Here is a 26,803-nt window from a genome sequence, read left to right as displayed (position 1 = left end):
CCCTGTGGAACCCCGCTTGTCACAGGCGCCCACTCTGACACCTTGTCACGTACCATGACTCGCTGTTGCCTCCCTGTGAGGTATTCTCTGATCCATTGCAGTGCCTTTCCTGTTATGTGTGCCTGATCCTCTAGCTTTTGCAGTAACCTCTTGTGAGGAACTGTGTCGAAGGCCTTCTTGCAGTCCAAAAGAATGCAGTCGATCCACCCCTCTCTCTCTTGTCTTACTTCTGTCACCTTGTCATAAAACTCTAGTAGGTTTGTGACACAGGATTTTCCTTCCCTAAAACCATGCTGGCTGTCAATTATACACTTGTTTCTTTCCAGGTGCTCCATCACTCTCCTCCTGATGATCTTCTCTATGACCTTGCATACTATACACGTTAGTGATACAGGTCTGTAGTTTAGTGCCTCATGTCTGTCTCCCTTTTTAAAAATTGGGACTACATTTGCCATCTTCCATACCTCGGGGAGTTGCCCAGTTTCATATGATGTGTTGAAGATCTTTGTTAACCCTTTCAGGGTCCGTCCCGTAGATCTACGGCTGGTCGGTGAGTGTCCAAACCGTAGATCTACGCCAAAATTCTAGCGCCGTCAAATTTAGCGCGAAAGCGCTCATAGGCCTACATATGAGAGAATGGGTCTGCGCCGTGGGTGTGCGCCGTAAACAAAAAATCTAGGCGCCCGCATAGCATTGTGGGAACGCCGGCTCAGTCACCCTTGTTCACCATGTCTTGTCGCAAGTCAGCTCTCACTCCCCGGAAAATTGGGACTCTCCTCTTCCTGTCTGATAGTTCTGACACTGATGGAAGTGGAAATGAAGACGAATTCTACGGCTTTGATAAGTTAGTGACCGAAAATAATGACCAGGATATCGATAATAGTGCAGAAAACCCCGACGATCCTCGACCTTCTACCTCTGGTGTGGGCACTCGTGACTCACGGTCGGGTGTTCCTAAACGTAAGAGAAAACTAATATTTTCCCGTGGCCTGGCCTCTGACTTCAGTAATGACGATGATTCTGACGTGGATTGTGATTTTATTGCGCTCGACGATCATTCGAGTAGTGATAGTGAGGAAACATATTCACCAGTGAAGCGTCGGTATGTTCGCCGCCGCATGCGCTCGGGTAGTGTACCCTATGCTGTGCCCAGGGGACGGAGTACATCCCGTAGTACATCCCGGAGTACATCCCGTGGCCCTACACCCGTTTTAGGTAGTGATAGTGAGGATGATGTGGCTACACTTGGCATGGATGGGCCACAGACATCAGTGGATGGTGTTAGTGGGGCTGGTGGTGGTAGTGGCACCGCCATGCGTGACTCGCTGTGCCACGCGGGAACCCACACTGCTGACTCGTCAGTTCAAGGACAAAGCGGAGCGTCACCCACCAGCCCGCCACAACCACCCGTACAACCAGCCTATGATGTCCAGTATCCACCAGCAAACCGTATCTGGGATTGGCAGCAAAATCCCAATTTTGTTCCCAGCCCTCACCACTTTGATGACTCGCAAAGTGGAATTCTACCTACCTGTCCCCTTGGAACCACGGCCAATGAACTGGAATTCTTTGAATTATTCTTTGACCAGCCATTGATGGAAACTATTGTCAGGGAAAGTAATAAGTATTTTCAGTACACCATGGCAAATACGATCTTATCACCACAGTCAAGACTACACAGGTGGAAAGAGACGACTGTTGCAGAAATGTATTTGCTTTTTGCAACAATAATGCTTATGCCTCACGTCTATAAGCATAATATAAAAGCATACTGGTCCACAGATCGGCTAATTTGTACCCCATCCTTCAGTGAAATAATACCAGTGAACAGGTTTATCTTACTGTTACGTATGTTGCACTTCTCTGACAAAACCAGGCCTGACAGAAGTGACAGGTTATACAAGATTAGAAATGTTTTCATGTATCTCAAACAAAAGTTCAGGATATACTTTTATCCATTCAAGAATCTTGTAATTGACGAGTCTTTGATTTTGTTCAAAGGTAGACTGTCATTCAAGCAGTATATACCGAGCAAGAGGAACCGCTTTGGTATAAAATTGTTTGTACTCTGTGATTGTGACAGTGGCCTGGTGTTGGATATTGTTGTATACACGGGTAGTAAAACATTGAAAGATACCAAGATGTTATTGGGTATATCAGGTGACGTAGTGAGAAACATGATGGCACCTTATCTTGGTAAGGGCCATACATTATATACCGATAACTGGTACACAAGCCCATTACTCAGTGATTTCATGCGAGTGAACAAGACAGATGTGTGTGGCACAGTGCGTTCTAATCGTAAACATATGCCCAGGCTCAACGCAGGTGTTCGTGGTGATGACGTGCAGGTGTTTACTGCCAATGACATCATGGCATTACGGTGGCATGACAAACGAGATGTCACATTGTTGACAACCATTCACCGTAATGAAATGCAAGACAGTGGCAAAGTTGATCGAGTGACTAATGAACGTATTCGAAAACCAGTGACAGTGATTGATTATACACAAAACATGCGCTTGGTTGACAAGTGTGACATGCAGATTGGTTTTGTTGACTGTGTTCGTAAGAGTTACAAGTGGTACATGAAACTTTTCTTCCATCTCATGGACATTTCAATGCTGAATGCATATAATATGTACCAAATAAAGACTGGTAACAGACCACCGTATGGTGAATTTTGTTTGTCTGTTGTCAGACAACTCATAATGAAGTACCAGGTAACAACACCTGCAATACAACATGGTCCTCGAATTCATCACAATATACCCAAGCGTTTGAGAAGAGAAGGTGATCATTTCATAATACAGCTTCCTTCAACTCAAAAGAAATTTGCTCAGAAGAGATGCATTGTCTGTGCACAAACAAAACGACGGCAACAAAGACGCAAAGACACTCGGTTTATGTGTGAGGAATGTAAGGTGCCTCTGTGCATGGTGCCTTGTTTCAAGGAGTTCCACAAGCTCCAGCAGTTCTAAAACCATGTCCAGTGATTGTAAATATGTAAATATATGATAGAACATTAGTATTATACAATATTTGTGCATGTTTATTGTAATAAACAACAGTGGTAAACAATAATATGATAATAACTTTAGTGCGGTTATTGTGTTCAATACAGTGAGTTTATATATATAAATTATATACAGTATTGGTCTCTCAGGCCCCAAATGTTAGTAGGAATAGAAAAAAATTGGAAAAGAAAAGAAAAAACAACTAAAACAACAAAATAATATAATACGCGTATGTGGAATTCGTCGATGTTGCCGCCACCACATCATTTTCTACAAACTTCTTGGCACTGTATCTCGGTAAGTACTGATCAGATTCTAATTTTTTTTGTTTTATTACCTTCACAAAAATATGCTCTTTAATTCTGTAAGAAAAAATAATTTTTTTTTTTTTCAAAATTTCTTGGACACTGGTGCGTGACTTCAGATTTTGGCCTTGGACCCTGAAAGGGTTAATGGTACACACAATATCTCTGCTCCCTCTTTAAGGACCCACGGAGAGATGTTGTCTGGTCCCACCGCCTTTGAGGTGTCAAGTTCGCATAGCAGCTTCTTCACCTCCTCCTTGGTTATATGTACCTCATCCAGCACTTGCTGGTGCACCCCCCTGCTCTGATTTCCTGGAGTCCTACTGGTTTCCACTGTAAATACTTCTTTAAATCTCGTGTTGAGCTCCTGACATACCTCCCGGTCGTTTCTTGTGAATTCCCCATCACCCTTCCTCAGTCTGATTACCTGGTCCTTGACTGTTGTTTTCCTCCTGATGTGGCTGTACAACAGCTTCGGGTCAGTCTTGACTTTCGATGCTATGTCATTTTCGTATTGCCGCTGAGCCTCCCTTCTTATCTGTGCATATTTGTTTCTGGCTCTTCGGCTAATCTCTTTATTTTCCTGAGTTCTCTGTCTTCTGTACCTTTTTCATTCTCTAGTACACCTAGTTTTTGCCTCCCTACACCTTTGGGTGAACCAAGGACTCATTCTGTTCTTCCCATTATTTCTGTTTCCCTTGGGAACAAACCTCTCCTCTGCCTGTGTGTGTGTGTGTGTGTGTGTGTGTGTGTGTGTGTGTGTGTGTGTGTGTGTGTGTGTGTGTGTGTGTGTGTGTGTGTGTGTGTGTGTGTGTGCATGCTTGCATGTGCATGTGTGTGCTCACTTATTTGTGGTTGCAGGGGTTGATTTGCAGCTCAGGGTCCCTCTTCTTTACTGGTCACTACAATACATATGTGACATGGCTAAGAATTCTTAGGCCAAAAAACTTACTTTTTAAAGTAGGCTTTGTTTCTTCTTTCTTTGTTTTAGCCAACGAGAGAAAATATGGAAGTCCTCTGTTCCATCCCTCCTGCTCATCTCTCTCAGCTTGTCTCAGCATCTTCTTTTTCTCTCTCTTCAGTGTTGCAGGCAGCTTACGTGGGAAAAAGAACAGTGGTAAGCTTGTGACCACTAAAGCCAGCCCAAGGAACACAAACCCTGAAAAAGAGCAACGATTTAATATGATGTTACATCACAAAAAAATCAACAATACTATTGGGTGTCCCATAGTTTTTTGCTAGCACACTCAGCTGACTTACTGAGGTCTGGGGGTCGATTCCCGGTATGGGTGGGAGGATTAGGACGTTTTTTTTCAAGACATCTGGTGTCCCTGTTCACCTATGAGTAAAATAGGTACCTGGGTGTTAGTTTACTGGTATGGGTTGCATCCTGGGGACAAAACTGACCTAATTTGCCTTAAATGTTCTGTATAACAAGGGGTTTTCTATATAGTAGTATGTCACTGATGTCAGCGAGGCCTGTATACCTTGTACATGTACTTACAGAAATTATTATTATTATTATTATTGCATATTTATATACTTATTTTTGACCTGTCAGGACTACAGACAATGAAATCAGAGAGAAAACAGGGCCTTGTGTCATGCTGAAATGATGTATTTTTACCTTTTAAGGAATATTTTTAATCAGCATAAAAAATAGAATTCTTGGCGTGGATTTAAGGAATTTTGAAAGTCCACCCGATAAAGGCTAAAAATGCTGAACGGGAAATAGGCCTGATGGAACTATTTCTTAGATTAATTACTTCCCATAAATGTTAAAAATCTTGTATATACAGGTTTTATTGAAAATCAAAATAGTTTTGATGAGAATATTGGTGTCCTCTATCAGGACTTCACAAGATGAAATCAGTGGGAAAATTGGCCCTCATATCATTCAGAAAAATGGGAGGGTGAAAAACGTTTCTCTAGATATGAGAAATAGGTATCACTGACAGGGCCGGATTACCGCATAGGCAAACTAGGCATTTGCCTAGGGCCCCGGGCATTTGGGGACCCCGCGGTCCAAGGGGTTCAGGGGCTCATCCAAGACTGCGCACATGGTGCAAGTGCAAAGGGGTCCCTACCTAAAAAGTTCAAGTGTTTGGAGAGTAAAATTGATTTTTAAAAATTAATCAAAACAAAAATAAATAATGAAGTAAAATAAAATAAAAATAAATAAACCTAACCATAGATGGCAACACTCAACATGCCTTTGTTTACATCAGAACAGCTGTGTTTTCCCGCTAATGGGTGAGTATGGGAGATTCCTCTCCAATTTTCTGTAGTAATTACACGTTATCTAGACTTGTACTGTGACAAATTAACTGAAGTGTTGTTGATAGACATTGATGTGTATGGATAAATGTTTGTTTTCGCCTCTAAATGTTAAGGGAGGTACCTGATAGGGTTACTTGACCAGTAAAGACGCATGGAAAATTAAAGACGCATTTTTGGTAAAAATACTATAAAGAAAAACCTAAAAATGCAAACTGACTTCCGTTTGTAGGTTTTAAAAGCACTATGTCCTGTCTTTAAATCTTTATCATTTCAATAACAGATCTCAATTGATTGATGTTCTACATCGCTTCCGTCGCAAATGCTTAGTTTTCAAGTTACGACGGAAGTGATGTAGAACATCAATTAATTTACTACATATTTCCCCAGAAACACATAAGCCACATCAGAAAATCGTTGGTTGGGTGAAACTGAAAATTGTCCCTGCATTCTTTAATTCTCATGTCCTTATCTATGGCCATATATCATGCAAAACATAATGATTAGTTTAGTTATGAAAATGGTAATATAAATACCATTGTGCATTGTTCTTGGACTCAGTATGATTTCTGTTTAAGTAAATTGGAGATCAAGGAGGATGAATTAGTAAATATTCGTAGCCCAAATCACTAATCTAATCTATGGTAAAAGTTCTGTATATGACTCCTTTCTGGTAATGTTTTGAATTTTTAGATGCGCAGCCAGAGGAAAGGGGGCTACAAGGGCCATATCCCCCCAATTGACAGAAAAAATAAATTTAATAATAAAAAATTAATAATTGCTAATGAAAAATTTGTATTTGCATGATTACAGACAGTGATACATCCTCATTATGGCATCTCGTGAACGTGATGTTGGACGTTCTTATGCGAGTGGGTCACAGAAAAGAAAGAAGAAAATTCAAGAAGAAGAACAGAAAAAGAAAGATGTAGGAAGCTGCAGAAAGATCACAGACATGCTCACGAAAACAGTTTCTGATGTTACCAGTACAGCTGAATCTGCAGATACGTCAGATCATACAGGAAGCACCACTCACAGGAGCTGCATTTTAGCCAGTGTATTTCGTGCACAGAAAAAAGGCTTACTGGATTCTCATTTGGAAAATCAAACTGAAAAAGAGCGCACTTATTGGAGAAAAGTTCTAGAAAGAGTTGTTGCTGTTGTAAAATTCTTAGCTCTAAGAGGACTTGCTTTCCGTGGAGAAAATGAGGTTTTTGGTTCAGAAAACAATGACAATTTCCTAGGGAACATAGAACTGTTAGCACAATTCGATCCATTCTTAGCAAATCATGTGTCATGCCTTGGGAATGCAGGAAGAGGCACTGTATCTTACATGTCATCTACTATATGCAATGAATTTATTGAACTGATGACTAAGAAGGTCCTCAATAACATCATAGCAGCTGTGAAAACTGCAAAATACTTTGCAATAAGTGTAGATTCAACACCAGATATTTCACATACAGATCAATTGACATTCATTGTTCGCTTTGTTGACTCCAGTGGTAAGCCTGTAGAACGCTTTATAAAATTCATTCCTCTTTCAGGCCATGATGGAGAAACAATGATGAATGTAGTACTGGATACTCTGCTTGAACATGATCTCTCTATTATGGATTGCCGTGGCCAGAGCTACGACAATGCAAGTAACATGTCGGGTAAATATAATGGATTGCAAGCCCGTATCAAGTAAATCAACTCACTTGCTGAATATGTGCCCTGCTCAGCACATTCTCTTAATCTTGTTGGGTCATGTGCTGCGGAGTGTTGTGTCGCTGCAGTTTCATTTTTTGGACTTTTACAAGCACTCTTTAATTTTTTCTCTGCTTCAACGCATTGGTGGAGTATACTCAAGTCAACCATTCATGGAGATGTCATCAAATCATTATCAACAACAAGGTGGCCAGCGCAGCATGATGCAACACATGCTTTGAAAGACAACTTTGCTGAAATACGTTCTGCTTTGATCCAAATAGCAGAGGATGAAGACCAGACAGCAACTACAAGAAGCGAAGCAGCCAGCTTAACATCAAAATTGGAAGATTTTGAATTGGCCTTACTCTGTGTGCTTTGGGACTGTATACTGGAACGGTTAAATGCCACGAACAAGACACTTCAGAAAATTGAAATTGAAATGGCTACTTGTGCTAACCTCTATGCAGGCTTAGTGGAATTTGTAAGCTCACTTCGCAATGATGAAGCTTTTGAAATGTTTGAAGAGAAAGCTAAACTGCTGGTGAAAGACTACAGTTACCGGGCTGATCATCAGCGGTCAAGGAAGAGGAAACGCAATTTTGAAGAGCCAGACAATGAAATTGTGTTGCTACCAAGGCAGAAATGTAAGACAGCTACATACTTCGTCATTCTGGATTCACTGATTACAGAATTGGTGAAAAGAAAAGAAATCTACCAGAATCTCAATGACAAGTTTGGATTTCTGTTCAAAATTACTACAATGCCAGATGCAGAATTGAGAGAAGCTGCATTAAAGTTGCAACAACACCTTTCAGCAGATGTTCAGGACACATTTGTTGAAGAAATAGTTCATTTTTCTGGGTATATGAATCAGATTAAAGCTCCACCTGAAAAATGTGCACCCTCAGCTGCTTTGAAACATTTAAGAAATGCAGGTATCTCAGAAACCTTCCCTAATGTTGACATAGTGTATCGCCTTTACCTAACACTTCCAGCTACTAACTGTGAAGGAGAATGTTCATTTTCTGTTTTGAAAAGAGTGAAAAACCAGCTCCATTCAACAATGAGCCAAGACAAATTGTGTAACCTAGCCTTGTTGACCACTGAGTCTGATCTAACAAGAAATATTGATTTTCAGAATATAATTGATGATTTTGCCAATATGAAATCCAGAAAAAAGTTTATTTAAGAAGTGCCTGTGAATATAAAAAATTCTTTACTTTCTTGAGTTTATATGATTTGATAGTCTTATGCATGATGCAATGATAACAATAATGGTCAGTGATTTATACAGGGAATAATAGTGCTGTAGTGGTTATGCTGAATATAATAGGTACATGATGTCACTACTTTAATAGCCTAATCTAGTAATACTATGCTGTCTTGAATTTATTCTCTTTAAAATGCATGATTTAACAAGATAGTTATAATGGCTGTTGGTAAATGGTTTTGGTTGTCTTGATGTACTTTTCCTATTAAATTTAATCTAAATAGCCAGAATGTATTTAATTAGACCTTAAACAGGCTCACACCGACCCCCCCCACCCCGAAGCTGGAAGGGGTCGCTTCGCTTACCCGTAACTCAAAGGGGCCCCGCCAATCTGAATAGCCTAGGGCCCGGAGACTTCTTAATCTGGCCCTGATCACTGAACTGTTTGTTAGATTAATTACTTCCCACAAATGTTAAAAAATTCTGTATACTGTATTATACATACATACTTAACCCCTTGACTGTCGCAACCCCCAATCCTGAGGTGTCTCCTGGTGTCGCAAAATTTCAAAAAAAAAAAAAAAAAAAAAAAAAAAAAAATAAAAAAAAAAAAAAATCTTATGAATGATAGAGAATCTTTTCCCGATTGTAATGACACCAAAAAAAACGAAATTTGATGGAAAACCGACGGAATTACGCTCTCGCAAAGTTAGTGACCGCAGCTATATTTACAAATCGGAGATTTCGCCCACTTTGAGCCCTATTTTCGGCTAATTCCATTGTTCCAGTCGACCAAACTCATAGCTATTTCTTTAAAACTCCATTTTTTCTATCGATTGAGTACAAGAAACTGCCCATTTACTAATTTCAACTACCCAGTAACGTGGTCAGAATTTTCCAATTTGGCCAATTTCACGAAAATTAAAAAATATGACAATTTCAAAATAAGGTCCAGAATGAACAATGCAGACATTCCTGGTTCTAAAATAACATTTTCTTTGTTCATCAGTCATGTCTCCAGGCCCCTCTGATATTACTCTTGCTTTCTATTTTGAATTTTTATTCAAGCAAAAAATAGAAGATTTACTATTATGCAGACTACTGCAATACTGTAATAATTGTATAAATAACATAACCCATTCATGACTGCATATTAGAATGGCTAGTTGGACATTTATTGGACAATGACATCATTTGTTTACTTTTGAACATCGGCAAAAATCAAACATTTCCCCTTTTTTGAGCTCCATTTCCAGGTTCTTTTTAAAGTAAAATCAATCAAAATCACCTCTATTTCTATAATATGTTTTCCATTCTATCAAATGAGACCAAGAAACCGAGAATACAACCATAAATACTATATGAAAATAGATCACAAAGTCGGCATTTTAATTAAAAAAAAAACGGTCGGAGTTTTTTTTTTCTCATTATGTACTGCGTGCTCCAGGATTTTTTTTATATGGTGCACACTGACCACACAGACCCATTTTCTCACATGTGGGCCTACAGCTTTCTCCTTGATTTGAAGCCGCTAGAATTTGAGTATACAGTGGACCCCCGCATAACGATCACCTCTGAATGCGACCAATTATGTAAGTGTATTTATGTAAGTGCGTTTGTACGTGTATGTTTGGGGTTCTGAAATGGACTAATCTACTTCACAATATTCCTTATGGGAACAAATTCGGTCAGTACTGGCACCTGAACATACTTCTGGAGTGAAAAAATATCGTTAACCGGGGGTCCACTGTATATATGTCAAACACGGTACCTCGTAAGACGTACATATACGGACGCGACAGTCAAAGGGTTAATTATTGATTCTGATTCATGAGTGGCTCTCTCTGATACAGACAGACAGAGATAATAGAGAGAGACAGAGACTGAGCTAGAGCTAGCCACCTAGCTAGCCAGCTGAACATGTATTACACAAGCTGCAGAATCGTCACGTCTGAACAAGTGGAAATGCATATTACTTGCCACAGTCATGCTTATGCTTCATCAAGAAGTACAGTATAGCACTTTATCCAACTTTTTTTTTTGGGGTTATCCTAGGTAATTTACGCTCTGTATGAAACTGTACTTATGTGTACCTGTGCCTAAACAAACTTAGTCCTTGATTCTGTTCTGTCATTCAAACAATTACATTGGCTTGGTATATATTTCTTGAAGGACAGGCATCCCTTGAACAGAATCAAGGACTATGTTTATTTACTTAGGATAACTCAAAACAAAGTGCTATACTGTACCTGTAGATATGAGACAAGCATTATCACGGCAAGTAATACACATTTGGGCCACAGTTGTATCTTTCCACTTGTACAGACATGACAATTCTGCAACATGTTCAAAAGTTTAGCTGAGTATCAATTTCATGAGCGGCTCTCTCTGAGACAGACAAGACACAGAGACAGGCCAGTTAGTGAGCAGGCCAGCCGGCTGGCCAGCAGAACACGTCAGTCAGTTTATTCAGGTAAACATGCACATAAATACAGTAACATAAATTATCTTACATAGCAGCATATATGAACATTGCATGCATTGACTGGTATGCAGGAATCAACTAAGTTAATCACAAACACAGATCTGAAATCCTGTGGTGTACCTCTCCAAGCACTTTTGTGTTTTCTCACATTATCAATGAGCAGTGATAACATGATTATCCCTGTTAATGTGAGAAATTACAAAAGAGCTTGTAATATTACAATTTTTCACAGTGGTTATATTTCACAGTAAGATATCACCTGTTTCGTGCAATCTTACTGCACACCATAGCTATGTACAGACTTCTGTTTTGGAGATGGATAATGAGAACCTTCAAAACTAGGGAGGCCAAGCCCATGATGACACTCTTCAGGTCACTTGTTCTATCTAGGCTGGAATATTGCTGCACTCTAACAGCACCTTTCAAGGCAGGTGAAATTGCCGACCTAGAAAATGTACAGAGAACTTTCACGGCGCGCATAACGGAGATAAAACACCTCAATTACTGGGAGCGCTTGAGGTTTCTAAACCTGTATTCCCTGGAACGCAGGAGGGAGAGATACATGATTATATACACCTGGAAAATCCTAGAGGGACTAGTACCAAACTTGCACACGAAAATCACTCACTACGAAAGCAAAAGACTTGGCAGACGATGCACCATCCCCCCAATGAAAAGCAGGGGTGTCACTAGCACGTTAAGAGACCATACAATAAGTGTCAGGGGCCCGAGACTGTTCAACTGCCTCCCAGCACACATAAGGGGGATTACCAACAGACCCCTGGCAGTCTTCAAGCTGGCACTGGACAAGCACCTAAAGACAGTTCCTGATCAGCCGGGCTGTGGCTCGTACGTTGGTTTGCGTGCAGCCAGCAGCAACAGCCTGGTTGATCAGGCGCTGATCCACCAGGAGGCCTGGTCACAGACCGGGCCGCGGGGGCGTTGACCCCCGAAACTCTCTCCAGGTAAACTCCAGGTACAATGTTTGCACTCTGAAGGATGGGGGAAAAATGTTACAGTGTGGAAGGTCATTTGAAATGTGATGTCTTTACACTTCTCGCAAAACAGGTATTGAATGAATGGTGATGGTAATGTTTCCTTCTGTAGGGTCACCCTACTTTAGTGGGAATGACTAATGTCATTAAAAAAAATTATGTTCAGCTATGTTCTATACCTTTTAAATAAAAATATTGCAATAATTACTCATCCCCTCTCTCACTATAGCTTTTTTTCAGTTTGTTTATTTGCTTGTTTTTCCGAAGAAAATACAACTAGAGGTACTGTCTTACCGAGCCACCAGGCACCCAGCCACCTAGGATCCTTCTTGTCAATGTTTGGCCTCTTGGTTGGATCAATCCAGATAGAGAGACATTTTCCTCCTATGAAGAACCCAAAGACTGGACCCAGGATTCTTATGAGCATGGTCAAGGCTGCAATTGAAGATAGAAGATGAAATGGTGCAATATATATATGTATTATTATATTCATGATGTCATAGTGCTTGGAAAAATGAGAGGCATTTAGGCTTAGGCAAAGGAAGGGAAGAGCAGGTCCAATTTCTTTGGTCAAGAGCCCTTCACCAGCATTAAGGAACCTCCACAGAAAGACACTTGTATTGGAGAGTAATGAAAACAGTTGGTATAGGGGAGGCTGTATACAACTAGTAGAAGGGAAAGAGATAAACCTTTTGGGAAGTTGAGAGTAAAGAGGATGTTACAAAAATTTTAACTGTTAAAATTTTTGCAGTATCAAGTATTATTATTTACTGAGCTAAGACAGCATATATGTACAATATGTGCTTTAATATGATCTTTTTTTTTTTTTACTCCAATGAACATATATCATGCTATTTATTTGACTTCTTTGGGTTAACCTTAGATAAAGCTTCAAAAATGTACTACTGTAAGACTATAATAATAATAATAATACAATTATTCCAGTCATTTGAGAAATTTAAAACATTTGTAAATTAAATCTGAAACTAACACAAAATACAAGAATAACATCAGCAGTATGTACTAAGGCAGGTGACAATGTTAGCCTAAAGTAAATCTTACTGTAGTATAAAGGGTAAGTCTTCTTTTTGATGTTATCATCTAGGTAGGTGACACCAATGCTGAAGAAGATGCTGATGGCAATACCAACAAAAAACTGGGCAATGAAAAGCAGAAGTATGGAGCCAAAGTAGGAGTAGCCTCGATCTTCCTGGCACACGCCATCAGTCTGGGAATGGCACAACTCTTCCTCTGCTGTCACAAAAAGTGTATTAAGCCTACTTTAAATAAATGATCAACAATAATTCTATTCTATGGTGTATTACTCTCACATTCACTCCAATAGTTTTCAAGGAGTTATACTTCAGACTTGCAAAAATGTATTCCAGAAAATGGGCTTTAAGTTGAAATATTGTAAGTAGAATTCGTTATGTGAACAAATGGTTTACAAAACTGGCAATTTGATAAATGAGACACTTGTGCAACATTTCAGTATCTTTATTCTGGAAACGTTTCCATCAAGACTGAGGGACCGAACAACAACCTAAATTTCAGCACCCATATCCAACACATAACAAAAAAAAAGTATCCAAAACGGTGGGGATCCTCTCCAAGATACGATACTACGTACCGCAAACTGCCCATCTCACACTATACCATTCACTTATATATCCATACCTCACCTATCCTGTCTGTGCTTGGGGTTCAACTGCAGCAACACACCTAAAGCCAATAATAACCCAACAAAAAGCCGCAGTAAGAATAATCACTAAATCCCATCCCTGGCAACACACCCCCCCACTCTTCATAGATCTAAACTTACTCCCTGTTCAGAACATCCACACTTACTACTGTGCAATCTATATCTACAGGACCTTAAATTCCAATATTAACCTTGACCTAAAACGCTTTCTTGATAGCTGTGACAGGATCCACAGGCATAACACCAGACACAAACATCTATATGACATTCCCCGTGTTCAACTAAACCTTTACAAAAATTCAATATATTTCAAAGGACCTAAAATCTGGAACACCCTACCTGAAAACTCTAGAACTGCAGACACATTCATCACTTTCAAAACTACAGTTAGAAAACATCTTATCTCCCTGATCCACCCCAACAACTAACTACATGATAACCACCTGGTGGTTCAAAATTACACTCACTCACCCACTGACTATAAGCCCAGAAATACTAATCTTAATCTTAAAATAATAAATCCTAACTAGTCATAAGTTTGCCTATGATACTCAAATATAGACACCTTGTATTGTGCCAAAACAAAAGTATTCACATTGCTAAACTCACTTTAATCTGTAAGGATTTAATGTTAAGAATTAATCTAAGTCTGCTCGAAATGCCTAGCCATGCTAGGTGTCCTAGTGGCCCCTTCTGTAATTAGTATTTTATAACATGTAAACCACAAAATACCCAAAACCTGTAAACCCCACATTGTAACCATTATAGAGAATAAACTTGAATTGAATTGAATTGAACACATTGACTCCAGGCTGAGGGACTGATTACCTCACACTCCTCATCTTCCACTTTTCTCTGCATTAGACTGAAGAAGCCACTGTATGGTGAAACATGAATAATGATACCCAAATGTTACACAAGTGTCTCATTTATCAGAATTCATCATATAATAGAATACAAAAGATTATGTGATTGGAGCTCAAGGCTCAAACCCATTTTCATTATTAAACTAACATTATACTATAATTCTATAGTGTATTATTAAAAAATCAATAGACATCAAATACAGGCACAACACTGACTTACCAACAAAGAATGGTAAGGTATCTCTTTAAGTCCAGACAAAGTTAAGAGTCTATTTTTTTGCCAGACTAGTCTACCAGGCGGCCACAGGTGGAGTTGTGTTTAGTGTATGCTCACTTATATTGTTTTCACTGCAGCTATTGGTGGTGATCCCTTAATTTTGTGCAACACTTAGTATTTTACAGACTTTGACTAAAATACAAGTTGCAAATTCAAAAATTCATTGCAAACTGAAATATACTGGAATTGTAGGTATGGAAATTTATCATTTGGGAAGTTATAAGTCAAGGATGGATGGAGAACCTTTTACCAGTGTCAAGGCACCAAAAGTTAAGTTAAACCATGTAAAATAACTATGGACCTTAAATTAATTTTTGTGTCACCCTGACTTTATTGGGATAAATACAGTACATATATAGCATTATGATGGTAGGTTTGTAGCAGCCTCAGCTCACACACTAAGGGGCCCGGGTTCAATCCCTGGCACAAATAGGAATTGCCTCTGTTCACCTAGCAGTAAGTAGGTGCCTGGATGTTAGGTGACTGGATGGGTTGCATCCTGGGGGAGAGAGGATCAAGGATCCCAATAGAAATAAGACAGACAGTTCTTGAAGACATCTTGTCTTTAGTGAGCTATTAATAAACCTTGCTGGGTTAGTAATCTGAAGATTATTATATAATCAAAAAGAAGCGCTAAGCCACAAGGACTATACAGTCAGTGTAATCTGAAGAAAATTTTCTTGCACGTCTACAGTGTGCATGTGCACTTAAAACCATTGTACAAATTTATGCAACTGACTAAAACATTGGTAGATCTTCCTGATTAATTTTATAATCATGGGGAAATGCTCAACCTGAAAGAGTCACATTATATTCAAGAGGAAGCACTTAATCCAGTGCCCTTGACTCATCAGGGTCATAGAGCACCTGGGGAATGGCAGTCATTTATCCAAGGAAGAAGAATATAGATGAAATTCCTTCGATCAAGAACCCATCTCTAGCATCAAGGTACTTTGCTCCCTTGTAGTCACTTAGCCTTAATACCATAATCTGTAATAATTTAAAGTTTAGAATTAATCTAAGTCTGCCCGAAATGCCTAGCCATGCTAGGTGTCCTAGTAGCCCCCTCTGTAATTAGTATTTTAAAACAAGTAAACCACACAATATTAAAAATCTGTAAACTCCGCATTGTAATCCTTATAGAGAACAAACTTGATTGATTGATTGATTTATTGAAAAGCAACTTTCCTTACTCTATACTCTATAATGCCTTTGAACGTAAATTTCTGAATTTTATTTTAATCTGACCGCGAGGTTAGGACCCCAATGGACATAAGTCACCAAGTGGGACCAAGTAAACCAAGTCCTAACCGATATAAGCTGGGAAGATATACTAAGCAACACAGACCCAAACTTATGCCTAGAACAGATTAACTCGGTGGCACTCGATGTATGCACAAGGCTTATTCCTCTAAGAAAAAGGAGGAGTAGATGTAAAATAGAAAGAGACAGGCGCTCCCTTTACAGGCGACGGAAAAGAATAACAGAGCGGCTAAAAGAGGTCAATATATCTGAAATGCGCAGGGAGACACTGGTCAGAGAAATAGCAAGCATCGAACTTAAGCTAAAAGAATCCTTTAGGAGTCAGGAATCGCGGGAAGAACTAAAAGCCATAAATGAAATCGAAAGAAACCCAAAGTATTTCTTCTCCTATGCCAAATCAAAATCGAGAACAACGTCCAGTATTGGGCCCCTACTTAAACAAGATGGGTCCTACACAGATGACAGCAAGGAAATGAGTGAGCTACTCAAGTCCCAATATGACTCAGTTTTTAGCAAGCCGCTAACCAGACTGAGAGTCGAAGACCAAAATGAATTTTTTATGAGAGAGCCACAAAATTTGACTAACACAAGCCTATCCGATGTTATCCTGACGCCAAATGACTTCGAACAGGCGATAAATGACATGCCCATGCACTCTGCCCCAGGGCCAGACTCATGGAACTCTGTGTTCATCAAGAACTGCAAGAAGCCCCTATCACGAGCCTTTTCCATCCTATGGAGAGGGAGCATGGACACGGGGGTCGTCCCTCAGTTACTAAAAACAACAGACATAGCCCCACTCCACAAAGGGGGCAGTAAAGCAACAGCAAAGAACTACAGACCAATAGCACTAACATCCCATATCATAAAAATCTTTGAAAGGGTCCTAAGAAGCAAGATCACCACCCATCTAGAAACCCATCAGTTACACAACCCAGGGCAACATGGGTTTAGAACAGGTCGCTCCTGTCTGTCTCAACTACTGGATCACTACGACAAGGTCCTAAATGCACTAGAAGACAAAAAGAATGCAGATGTAATATATACAGACTTTGCAAAAGCCTTCGACAAGTGTGACCATGGCGTAATAGCGCACAAAATGCGCGCTAAAGGAATAACAGGAAAAGTCGGTCGATGGATCTATAATTTCCTCACTAACAGAACACAGAGAGTAGTCGTCAACAGAGTAAAGTCCGAGGCAGCTACGGTGAAAAGCTCTGTCCCACAAGGCACAGTACTAGCTCCCATCTTGTTCCTCATCCTCATATCCGACATAGACAAGGATGTCAGCCACAGCACCGTGTCTTCCTTTGCAGATGACACCCGAATCTGCATGACAGTGTCTTCCATTGCAGACACTGCAAGGCTCCAGGCGGACATCAACCAAATCTTTCAGTGGGCTGCAGAAAACAATATGAAGTTCAACGATGAGAAATTTCAATTACTCAGATATGGTAAACATGAGGAAATTAAATCTTCATCAGAGTACAAAACAAATTCTGGCCACAAAATAGAGCGAAACACCAACGTCAAAGACCTAGGAGTGATTATGTCGGAGGATCTCACCTTCAAGGACCATAACTTTGTATCAATCGCATCTGCTAGAAAAATGACAGGATGGATAATGAGAACCTTCAAAACTAGGGAGGCCAAGCCCATGATGACACTCTTCAGGTCACTTGTTCTATCTAGGCTGGAATATTGCTGCACTCTAACAGCACCTTTCAAGGCAGGTGAAATTGCCGACCTAGAAAATGTACAGAGAACTTTCACGGCGCGCATAACGGAGATAAAACACCTCAATTACTGGGAGCGCTTGAGGTTTCTAAACCTGTATTCCCTGGAACGCAGGAGGGAGAGATACATGATTATATACACCTGGAAAATCCTAGAGGGACTAGTACCAAACTTGCACACGAAAATCACTCACTACGAAAGCAAAAGACTTGGCAGACGATGCACCATCCCCCCAATGAAAAGCAGGGGTGTCACTAGCACGTTAAGAGACCATACAATAAGTGTCAGGGGCCCGAGACTGTTCAACTGCCTCCCAGCACACATAAGGGGGATTACCAACAGACCCCTGGCAGTCTTCAAGCTGGCACTGGACAAGCACCTAAAGACAGTTCCTGATCAGCCGGGCTGTGGCTCGTACGTTGGTTTGCGTGCAGCCAGCAGCAACAGCCTGGTTGATCAGGCGCTGATCCACCAGGAGGCCTGGTCACAGACCGGGCCGCGGGGGCGTTGACCCCCGAAACTCTCTCCAGGTAAACTCCAGGTATCCAAGGTCATTATTATAATAAAGGGGGAGCGCTAAACCTGTAGGATCATGCAGCGCCTGTGGGGAGGATGTAGAAGGCATTCAGGCTTAATGCAGAGAACCGGAGCACAGATCCAATTCCCTAGATCAAGAGCCCCTCACCAACATCAAGGAACCTTCCTTGAGGGGTTATCCTAGGTAATTTACACACACATATTACTATATACGATAAATGTAGTCACTTAAATTTGTATAACTGTACTTATATCTACCTTAGCCTAAATAAACTTACTGCCCCTTATTTTATTAAATAGTGAATCTCCTTACTTTTGAAGCCAGTGAGATTATTGAGCAAGGAGATGTCACCAGAGGTTGCAATGCGAGCTGCAACAACAGCATCTTCACCAGGACCATAGAAGAAGTGTGGTAGAGCAGCAGTGATGCAGGAAGCTGCAGTGAACAGTGCACCAACACCCAGCCACCTTGGACGGTGACCAAAGTTACCATAATAACCCAGAAACATGGCCAGCAGCACCTGAGAGATGTCATTCCCAGACAGTATTATGCCTGGGTAATGACATTAAGGTTAATTAGTTTGTTTATTAAGTTTAAAGGCTATTATGTACACAAGGGTCAACAGAAATAAAGCAGGACTCGATCCCTGCAACCTTAATTAGGTGAGAACAACTAGGTGAGTACATTGACATTATTATTATCAAAGGGGAAGCACTAAACCCGTAGGATTATACAGCGCCTGTGGTGGGATGTGGAAGGCATTCAGGTTTAATTCAGGGAACTGGAGCACAGATCCAATTCCCTAGATCAAGAGCCCCTCACCAGCATCAAGGAACCTTCCTTGAGAGGACACTGACCTCAACAAGGACACCCAGCAAAACAATAAGTAACTTTTTTTTACTTTATTAGGTTATCCCAGGTAATTCACACGTATGTTATTATATAAGACAATTGAAAAAAAATATAAGTTTGTGTAGGGAACTTTAATAAGTTTGCTAAATAACACAGTCAATGTTGAACTAGAAATGGCATCAGTTTTGATGGCGAAAAAATTTACATCACTGATAAAACTTGCTACATAATGCTAGGGAATAAACCTAAACCTAAACAACTACATAAATTATTATTATAATCAAGGGGGAAGCGCTAAACCCAGAGGATTATACAGCGCCTGGGGTGGGATGTGGAAGGCATTCAGGCTTAATTCGGGGAACTGGAGCACAGATCCAATTCCCTAAATCAAGAGCCCCTCACCAACATCAAGGAACCTTCCTTGAGGGGACAACTAAATAAAATAAATAATACATACTCTGAAAGGCAATGAGGGGAGAAAAATTCTGGGTATTCACCTCAACAACTAACAATGTATGGGAAAGAAATATTATCCAAAACTATGCGATGAAAGAAAACGGCAAAGGAGTTCCTTCTTTTTACAAATAAAAACGGGAAGAAAATTCCCAATTAGATCAGGCAAAACCAGCAGCATTGCGCACTGCTCTATAATTTACCCTTATCTCCCGTATAACAAGTTATCCAAAACTATTTAAATGAAGGCTTCTATAACATTACTGACCCTCGTGTAGTCGACTGGCTTAAAATATCATTAGTTAACAGGTATGTGACTGTAAATCCACTATTCGTTTGTGTGTGTGTGTGTGTGTGTGTGTACTCACCTATTTGTACTCACCTATTTGTGGTTGCAGGGGTCGATTCACAGCTCCTGGCCCCGCCTCTTCGCTGATTGCTACTAGGTCCTCTCTCTCCCTGCCCCATGAGCTCTATCATACCTCGCCTTAAAACTATGTATGGTTCCCGCCTCCACTACGTCACTTTCTAGGCTATTCCACGGCCTGACTACTCTATGACTGAAGAAATACTTCCTAACATCCCTTTGATTCATCTGAGTCTTCAACTTCCAATTGTGACCTCTTGTGTCTGTGTCCCTTCTCTGGAACATCCCGTCTTTGTCCACCTTGTCTATTCCGCGCAGTATTTTATATGTCGTTATCATGTCTCCCCTGACCCTCCTGTCCTCCAGTGTCGTCAGGCCGATTTCCCTCAACCTTTCTTCGTAGGACAATCCCCGTAGCTCTGGGACTAGTCTTGTTGCAAACCTTTGCACTTTCTCTAATTTCTTGACGTGCTTGACTAGGTGTGGATTCCAAACTGGTGCTGCATACTCCAGTATGGGCCTGACGTAAATGGTATACAGAGTCTTAAACGAATCCTTACTGAGGTATCGGAACGCTATCCGTAGATTTGCCAGGCGCCCGTATGCTGCAGCAGTTATCTGATTGATGTGCGCCTCAGGAGATATGCTCGGTGTTATGCTCACCCCCAGATCTTTTTCCTTGAGTGAGGTTTGCAGTCTTTGGCCATCTAAACTATATTGTGTCTGCGGTCTTCTTTGCCCTTCCCCAATCTTCATGACTTTGCATTTGGCAGGGTTAAATTCAAGGAGCCAGTTGCTGGACCAGGCTTGTAGCCTGTCCAGGTCTCTTTGTAGTCCTGCCTGATCCTCGTCCGATTTGATTCTTCTCATTAACTTCGCATCATCTGCAAACAAGGACACTTCTGAGTCTATCCCTTCCGTTATGTCGTTCACATATACCAAGAACAGCACAGGTCCTAGGACTGACCCCTGTGGAACCCCGCTTGTCACAGGCGCCCACTCTGACACCTTGTTGCGTACCATGACACGTTGTTGCCTCCCTGTCAGGTATTCTCTGATCCATTGAAGTGCCTTTCCTGTTATATGTGCCTGATCATCTAGCTTTTGCAGTAACCTCTTGTGAGGAACTGTGTCGAAGGCCTTCTTGCAGTCCAAAAATATGCAGTCGATCCACCCCTCTCTCTCTTGTCTTACTTCTGTCACCTTGTCATAAAACTCTAGTAGGTTTGTGACACAGGATTTTCCTTCCCTAAAACCGTGCTGGTTGTCAATTATACACTTGTTTCTTTCCAGGTGCCCCACCACTCTCCTTCTGATGATCTTCTCCATGACCTTGCATACTATACACGTTAGTGATACAGGTCTGTAGTTCAGTGCCTCATGTCTGTCTCCCTTTTTAAAAATTGGGACTACATTTGCCATTTTCCATACCTCAGGGAGTTGCCCAGTTTCAAATGATGTGTTGAAGATCTTTGTTAATGGCTCACACAATATCTCTGCTCCCTCTTTAAGGACCCATGGAGAGATGTTGTCTGGTCCCACCGCCTTTGAGGTGTTAAGTTCGCATAGCAGCTTCTTCACCTCCTCCTTGGTTATATGTACCTCATCCAGCACTTGCTGGTGTGCCCCCCTGTTCTGATTTCCTGGAGTCCTACTGCTTTCCACTGAAAATACCTCTTTAAATCTTGTGTTGAGCTCCTGACATACCTCTTGGTCGTTTCTTGTGAATTCCCCATCACCCTTCCTCAGTCTGATTACCTGGTCCTTGACTGTTGTTTTCCTCCTGATGTGGCTGTACAACAGCTTCGGGTCAGTCTTTACTTTTGATGCTATGTAATTTTCATATTGTCTCTGAGCCTCCCTTCTTATCTGTGCATATTCGTTTCTGGCTCTTCGGCTGATTTCTTTATTTTCCTGAGTTCTCTGTCTTCTGTACCTTTTCCATTCTCTAGTACACCTAGTTTTTGCCTCCCTACACCTTTGGGTGAACCAAGGACTTGTTATGTTCTTCCCATTATTTCTGTTTCCCTTGGGAACAAACCTCTCCTCTGCCTCCTTGCATTTTGTTGCTACATAGTCCATCATTTCTTGTACTGGTTTTCCTGTCAGTTCCCTCTCCCATTGAATGTCTTGAAGGAAGTTCCTTATGCCTGAGTAGTTCCCCCTTTTGTAGTTTGGTTTTTCCCAGCCTATTCCTGCTACTCTCTCCACTTGGAGCTCAACTATGTAGTCGAAGCACAGAACCACATGATCACTAGCTCCCAGGGGCCTTTCATACATGATACCCTCGATGTCCAAACTACTCATGGTGAATACAAGGTCCAACCTTGCTGGTTCATCCTCTCCTCTCTCTCTGGTAGTGTCTCTAACATGTTGATGCATGAGGTTTTCCAGTACCACGTCCATCATCTTGGCTCTCCATGTTTTGGGACCCCCATGGGGCTCCAGGTTTTCCCAGTCAATCTCCTTGTGATTGAAATCACCCATAACTAGTAACTTTGCTCCCCCCATGTGTGCTCTCCTGGCCACCTCGGCTAGTGTGTCGATCATTGCTCTGTTGCTCTCATCGTATTCTTCTCTTGGCCTCCTGCAGTTCTGTGGTGGGTTGTACATTACTGCAATTATCACCTTATGTCCCTCAGACTGGATTGTTCCTACTAAGTAGTCCCTTTTGCCCATGCCATCCATGCCTTCCATTTTCTCAAAACCCCACTGGTTTTTAATGAGCAGTGCAACTCCTCCTCCCCCTCTCCTCCCTCTGTCTTTCCTGAGGATTTGATATCCGGATGGAAAGATTGAATCTGTTATTATTCTGGTGAGTTTTGTTTCTGTGAGTGCTATTATGTCTGGGGATGTCTCTTTGATTCTTTTGTGCCACTCCTCATACTTGTTTGTTATTCCATCTGCATTTGTATACCACATCTTCAACTTCTTTTCTAAGACTGTGGTCTGGGAGGTATATTGGGGTTGGGGAAGTGGGAGACCTGGTAGGGAACTATGGGTTGTTGCTGTGGGGGTGGAGTTTGTAATGTAGTGGGTGGGGGCATTGGATGTGGCATGGGTGTTTTGATTTAGAGTGTTTGGTTGCAATGGGGTTGACCTGGTTGGGAGGCTTCTATAGGAAGTTGTGAGGGAGGCTGTATTTGATCTTCTTCCTGGGTCTGGGATCTCCTGTCTGTCTTCTCCATCCCCTCTCTTTCCTCCTTTCGCCTTTGTACCATCTCTCTCAGTTTCTGCCTTTCTTCTCGTGTTCTGTCGCGGTCGAGATACACCTTCCTGTATGCCGTCATGTCCCTTAATTGTGCTTTCTCCTGCAGGATCCTGGTCCGAGTCGCTTCTGCCTTGAAGGTCACTCTCACTGGCCGGGTTGTTTTTTATACAAACCCCCCTATTCTCCGAAAATTTTCCAGCTGGGTCATATCGTCTTCTCCTATTGCTTTCATGATGCTTTTAATTGCTTTTTTTTCCCCTTGTTTTCTTGCTTCATATGTTTCCCCTTCAACTTCCTGGAGCCCATACACAAAGACTGACCTCACTCTTTCATTCTCCCACTGCATATCCCTGTGTATCCCCTCATTTAATTTGGTTTCCTCCACTGCAGCTTTCCTTTCATCAGTTTCACTGGCTAATGTACTTGGGCTCAGTGGCCTGTCATTTTCCCTTCTCGGCTTTCCTTGGGCTCTGTTGTTGTCTGTTAGGGCCTCCACATACAGCTTAGCTCTTTCATTTGCTACAGTCTCCTCTGATAGAGCTTCTCCATGCAGTTGTGCCCCTTCTTTCCCTACAGTCCCCTTATTTGTGGCTGAGGTAGCAGTCTCTGTTGTCAATCCCAAAATGTTCTTTAGTTCTTTAGGCTGTTTCAGATTTTTCAATTCCTCTTCTAAACTCTGTATCCTAGCTTCTGCTGCTTTGACATGCACCTCCCACTTCCTGCTTTCCATATCTATCCTCTCTTCCATTCTCATGCTAAGTTCTTCTAGTTTCTTTTCCCATTCATGATCCCTTTTTATGAGCTCTGCTGCCCAATCTTCCTTTGCAGTTTCCTCCTCCTGTCCCTTGGTTTTTCTTGTTGCTCTCTGGCAACCCATTTTTGTTTTATCCTGATTGCCTCAGAGTGGGAAACCTATGTAGTTCTGTATGTTAGGTTAGTAGTGTGTATGTCAGAGTGTGGGGGGGGGAAGTAGTGGAGGAACTGTGGCTATGTGGGAGCAGAGTGGGGAGGGGTGGGGAGGGTTTAGGGTGAACGGAGGAGGGGAGGATGATCGAGGGAGGGGAGGGATCTTTTTTTTTTATATATTTTATTTAAAACTAATACAGTTTAACATAAAAATAAAGAAACAGTATGGATCTCAATCAAATTAACTGACAAACGGATTGCACCTATATGCACGCAAGATATTGCTGCCAAACATACAACAAGAACTTACGGCAAGAACATAACTAAAAAATTACTGTCACAGGGTCATGAATTGACATATATACACATTCATTAATGCAAAACCTTGCATATATATAACTTGTACATATAACATGACATCTGACAAAGGCTCAATACACTTGAACATAAAATATACAAAAGTTAGGTCAGTTAAATCCCATCCTTCGCATTAATAAAAAAAACAAAACCTAACATCATAATCTTACTAGAACATCTACATATGTATCCCTAACAATACAGCTTTACATTTACCAACATACGAAAAAAAAAAACATAAACCGTCTAGATATGTCTGTATACCATACAGACTAAAACTTAACATCAAGAACTTAGCATCAACACCAAACCGGTATCAGGGTACAGACCATAATTATAAACTTTAAAAAGAATCGAGTCATACATATATAAAGTATTACATAACGTCTGACCCATGACAAAGGCTCAATACAATAGAAAGGGATATATATATACACACACCCACACACACACACACACACACACACACACACACACACACACACACACACGTACACACAAAAAGTTTCACAAAATCACATTAATCAAAATCAGTGTATGCACAAAGCAAAACAGTATCTAAGTATATCTCCTCATGCAAAAACTCAGCACGTAACATACATACAAACTAATACACACTTCATATCGCAAATAACTTACTACTCAAGAATCGTGTCATACAAGACTGATACACATCAAATTATACATAAAAAATCTACTATATTATACCTACATTCTGAAAAGTGTGTATCTAACATAACGAGACCTTGAGCTCTACATCCACACTTGGCTGCCATAAAGTCTCAATGAAAACCAGGAAACCTTTCCAAACCCACATTCACAACACTCTCACGACCCCCCCCCAGGGAGGCGAGCCCGTTGTGACCCCCTGACTCCCTCCAACCTATGAAAACCCCTTCACTCACTCATTATCAATCACAGATTTACGAGAATCCCTAATGTTAGCATTCTATACCCCTCTGAGAAAGCCTGATCCCACCTCCTCCCATACAAATCTCTGTTATGACACATCGTACGATAGAACGTTACCGCAAGAACCTTTCTTCTCTCCTCACTATCCCCTTTCCCCCTTATCACCCACGACATATATATATATATATATATATATAATCTACCATGATATAATCTAAAGCTCTTATGACACCCTCATCTAACCCACCCGTATCTAGACTTAAAGCACGCAGAACCGACACCCCATGGCCCCCCACCCTCTGTACAAACCTACTTAACCAGCACCTAACCTCCTCTAGCCCTTCACAAAAGTAAACTACATGGAACGCAGTCTCATCCCCTCCACAGATACCACACCCCCCACCCTCTACAACCTGTCTGTTTCATAGTATCTCACCAGATGGCAGGATCCCATGCAGGAAACGAAACATCACCTCATGCGCCCGAGGGTTTAACTTCAGTTTACTAAATATAAACCAAATACTCTTCCATGCATACATGGGGAACAAACCCTCAACTGGGATAACGCACCTACCTACAAGTAACCTACACAAAACCCTTATACGAACCTTTCTCAGTTCTTTAACCAACATCACAGCCCTCAAAACGATTTCGCATTCCCTCAACTCCATTCCTTGATACCACACACCCAGCCTGTCGTGTATCATTCCGAGCTGCCCCGCGTTCACACCCTCATGCAACACTTCCCATTTAATAAACACACATTTAGCCCTCCGTCTCAAATCCATCAACCCCAACCCTCCCTGACTTACAGGTAACATTACAACTTCCCTCCGTAACCAATCACAACGTGAACCCCACAAAAATTTGCACACCCGTCTTAGAATTCCCGCAATCGCTGTCCCTGTAATTGGGAACACAGCTGCAACATGCCAAATCTTACTATACAATAAAATGTTTACGACTATCACTCGCTGTATAAGAGTTAGGTGCTGGTGTCTCAGAACACCTAGACGCCCCACGATCCTTTCCAATAACCTATCCGAGTTTTCCTCCCGCGCCGCAACCATGTCATCCTTATATATAATACCACAAGTCTTTAAAGACATCGCCCATTCTTTAACAACATTACATCTCCCCCCCACACCCCCCACCCAAGAACCCAACCCCATGCACCTTGACTTCGCACTATTTACCTGCATACCCATGGCACTTCCAAATAATTGCACAACCTCGTCCAACACTCCCATTGGCATCCCTTCACGAATGAGCACAGTGGTGTCGTCAACGTATCCAATTAAACCCGGCCAGGCCCTCCCACCCCCACACTTCCCTCACATGGCGTACATAAGCTGCGGTCAACCATTCTATAAAAGGG

The 26,803-nt window shown here is 41.3% G+C and overlaps 1 protein-coding gene across 9 annotated transcripts in view; it reads right to left on the bottom strand.

Moving 5' to 3' along the window:
* LOC128705881 (solute carrier organic anion transporter family member 74D) overlaps positions 1–26,803 on the bottom strand; it is a 116,946-nt gene that overhangs the window by 46,215 nt on the left and 43,928 nt on the right. For 6 of the 9 annotated variants that reach the window (XM_070096683.1, XM_070096679.1, XM_070096685.1 and 3 more), the window contains exons 4-7: positions 18,680–18,919; positions 13,047–13,238; positions 12,279–12,419; positions 4,275–4,481 (exon numbers count right to left, since the gene is read on the bottom strand). In XM_070096683.1, coding sequence (XP_069952784.1) covers positions 4,275–4,481; positions 12,279–12,419; positions 13,047–13,238; positions 18,680–18,919 — 780 coding nt within the window. The remainder of the gene's footprint in view (positions 1–4,274; positions 4,482–12,278; positions 12,420–13,046; positions 13,239–18,679; positions 18,920–26,803) is intronic. The other 3 variants (XM_070096680.1, XM_070096687.1, XM_070096684.1) reach the window with 2 other exon arrangements.

This window comes from Cherax quadricarinatus, chromosome 54 (genome assembly GCF_038502225.1).
Source record: "Cherax quadricarinatus isolate ZL_2023a chromosome 54, ASM3850222v1, whole genome shotgun sequence".
In the NCBI taxonomy this organism is placed as follows: domain Eukaryota; kingdom Metazoa; phylum Arthropoda; class Malacostraca; order Decapoda; family Parastacidae; genus Cherax; species Cherax quadricarinatus.
Note: the sequence above shows the minus strand (reverse complement) of the source record. Positions and strands in the feature narration are given on the sequence as shown.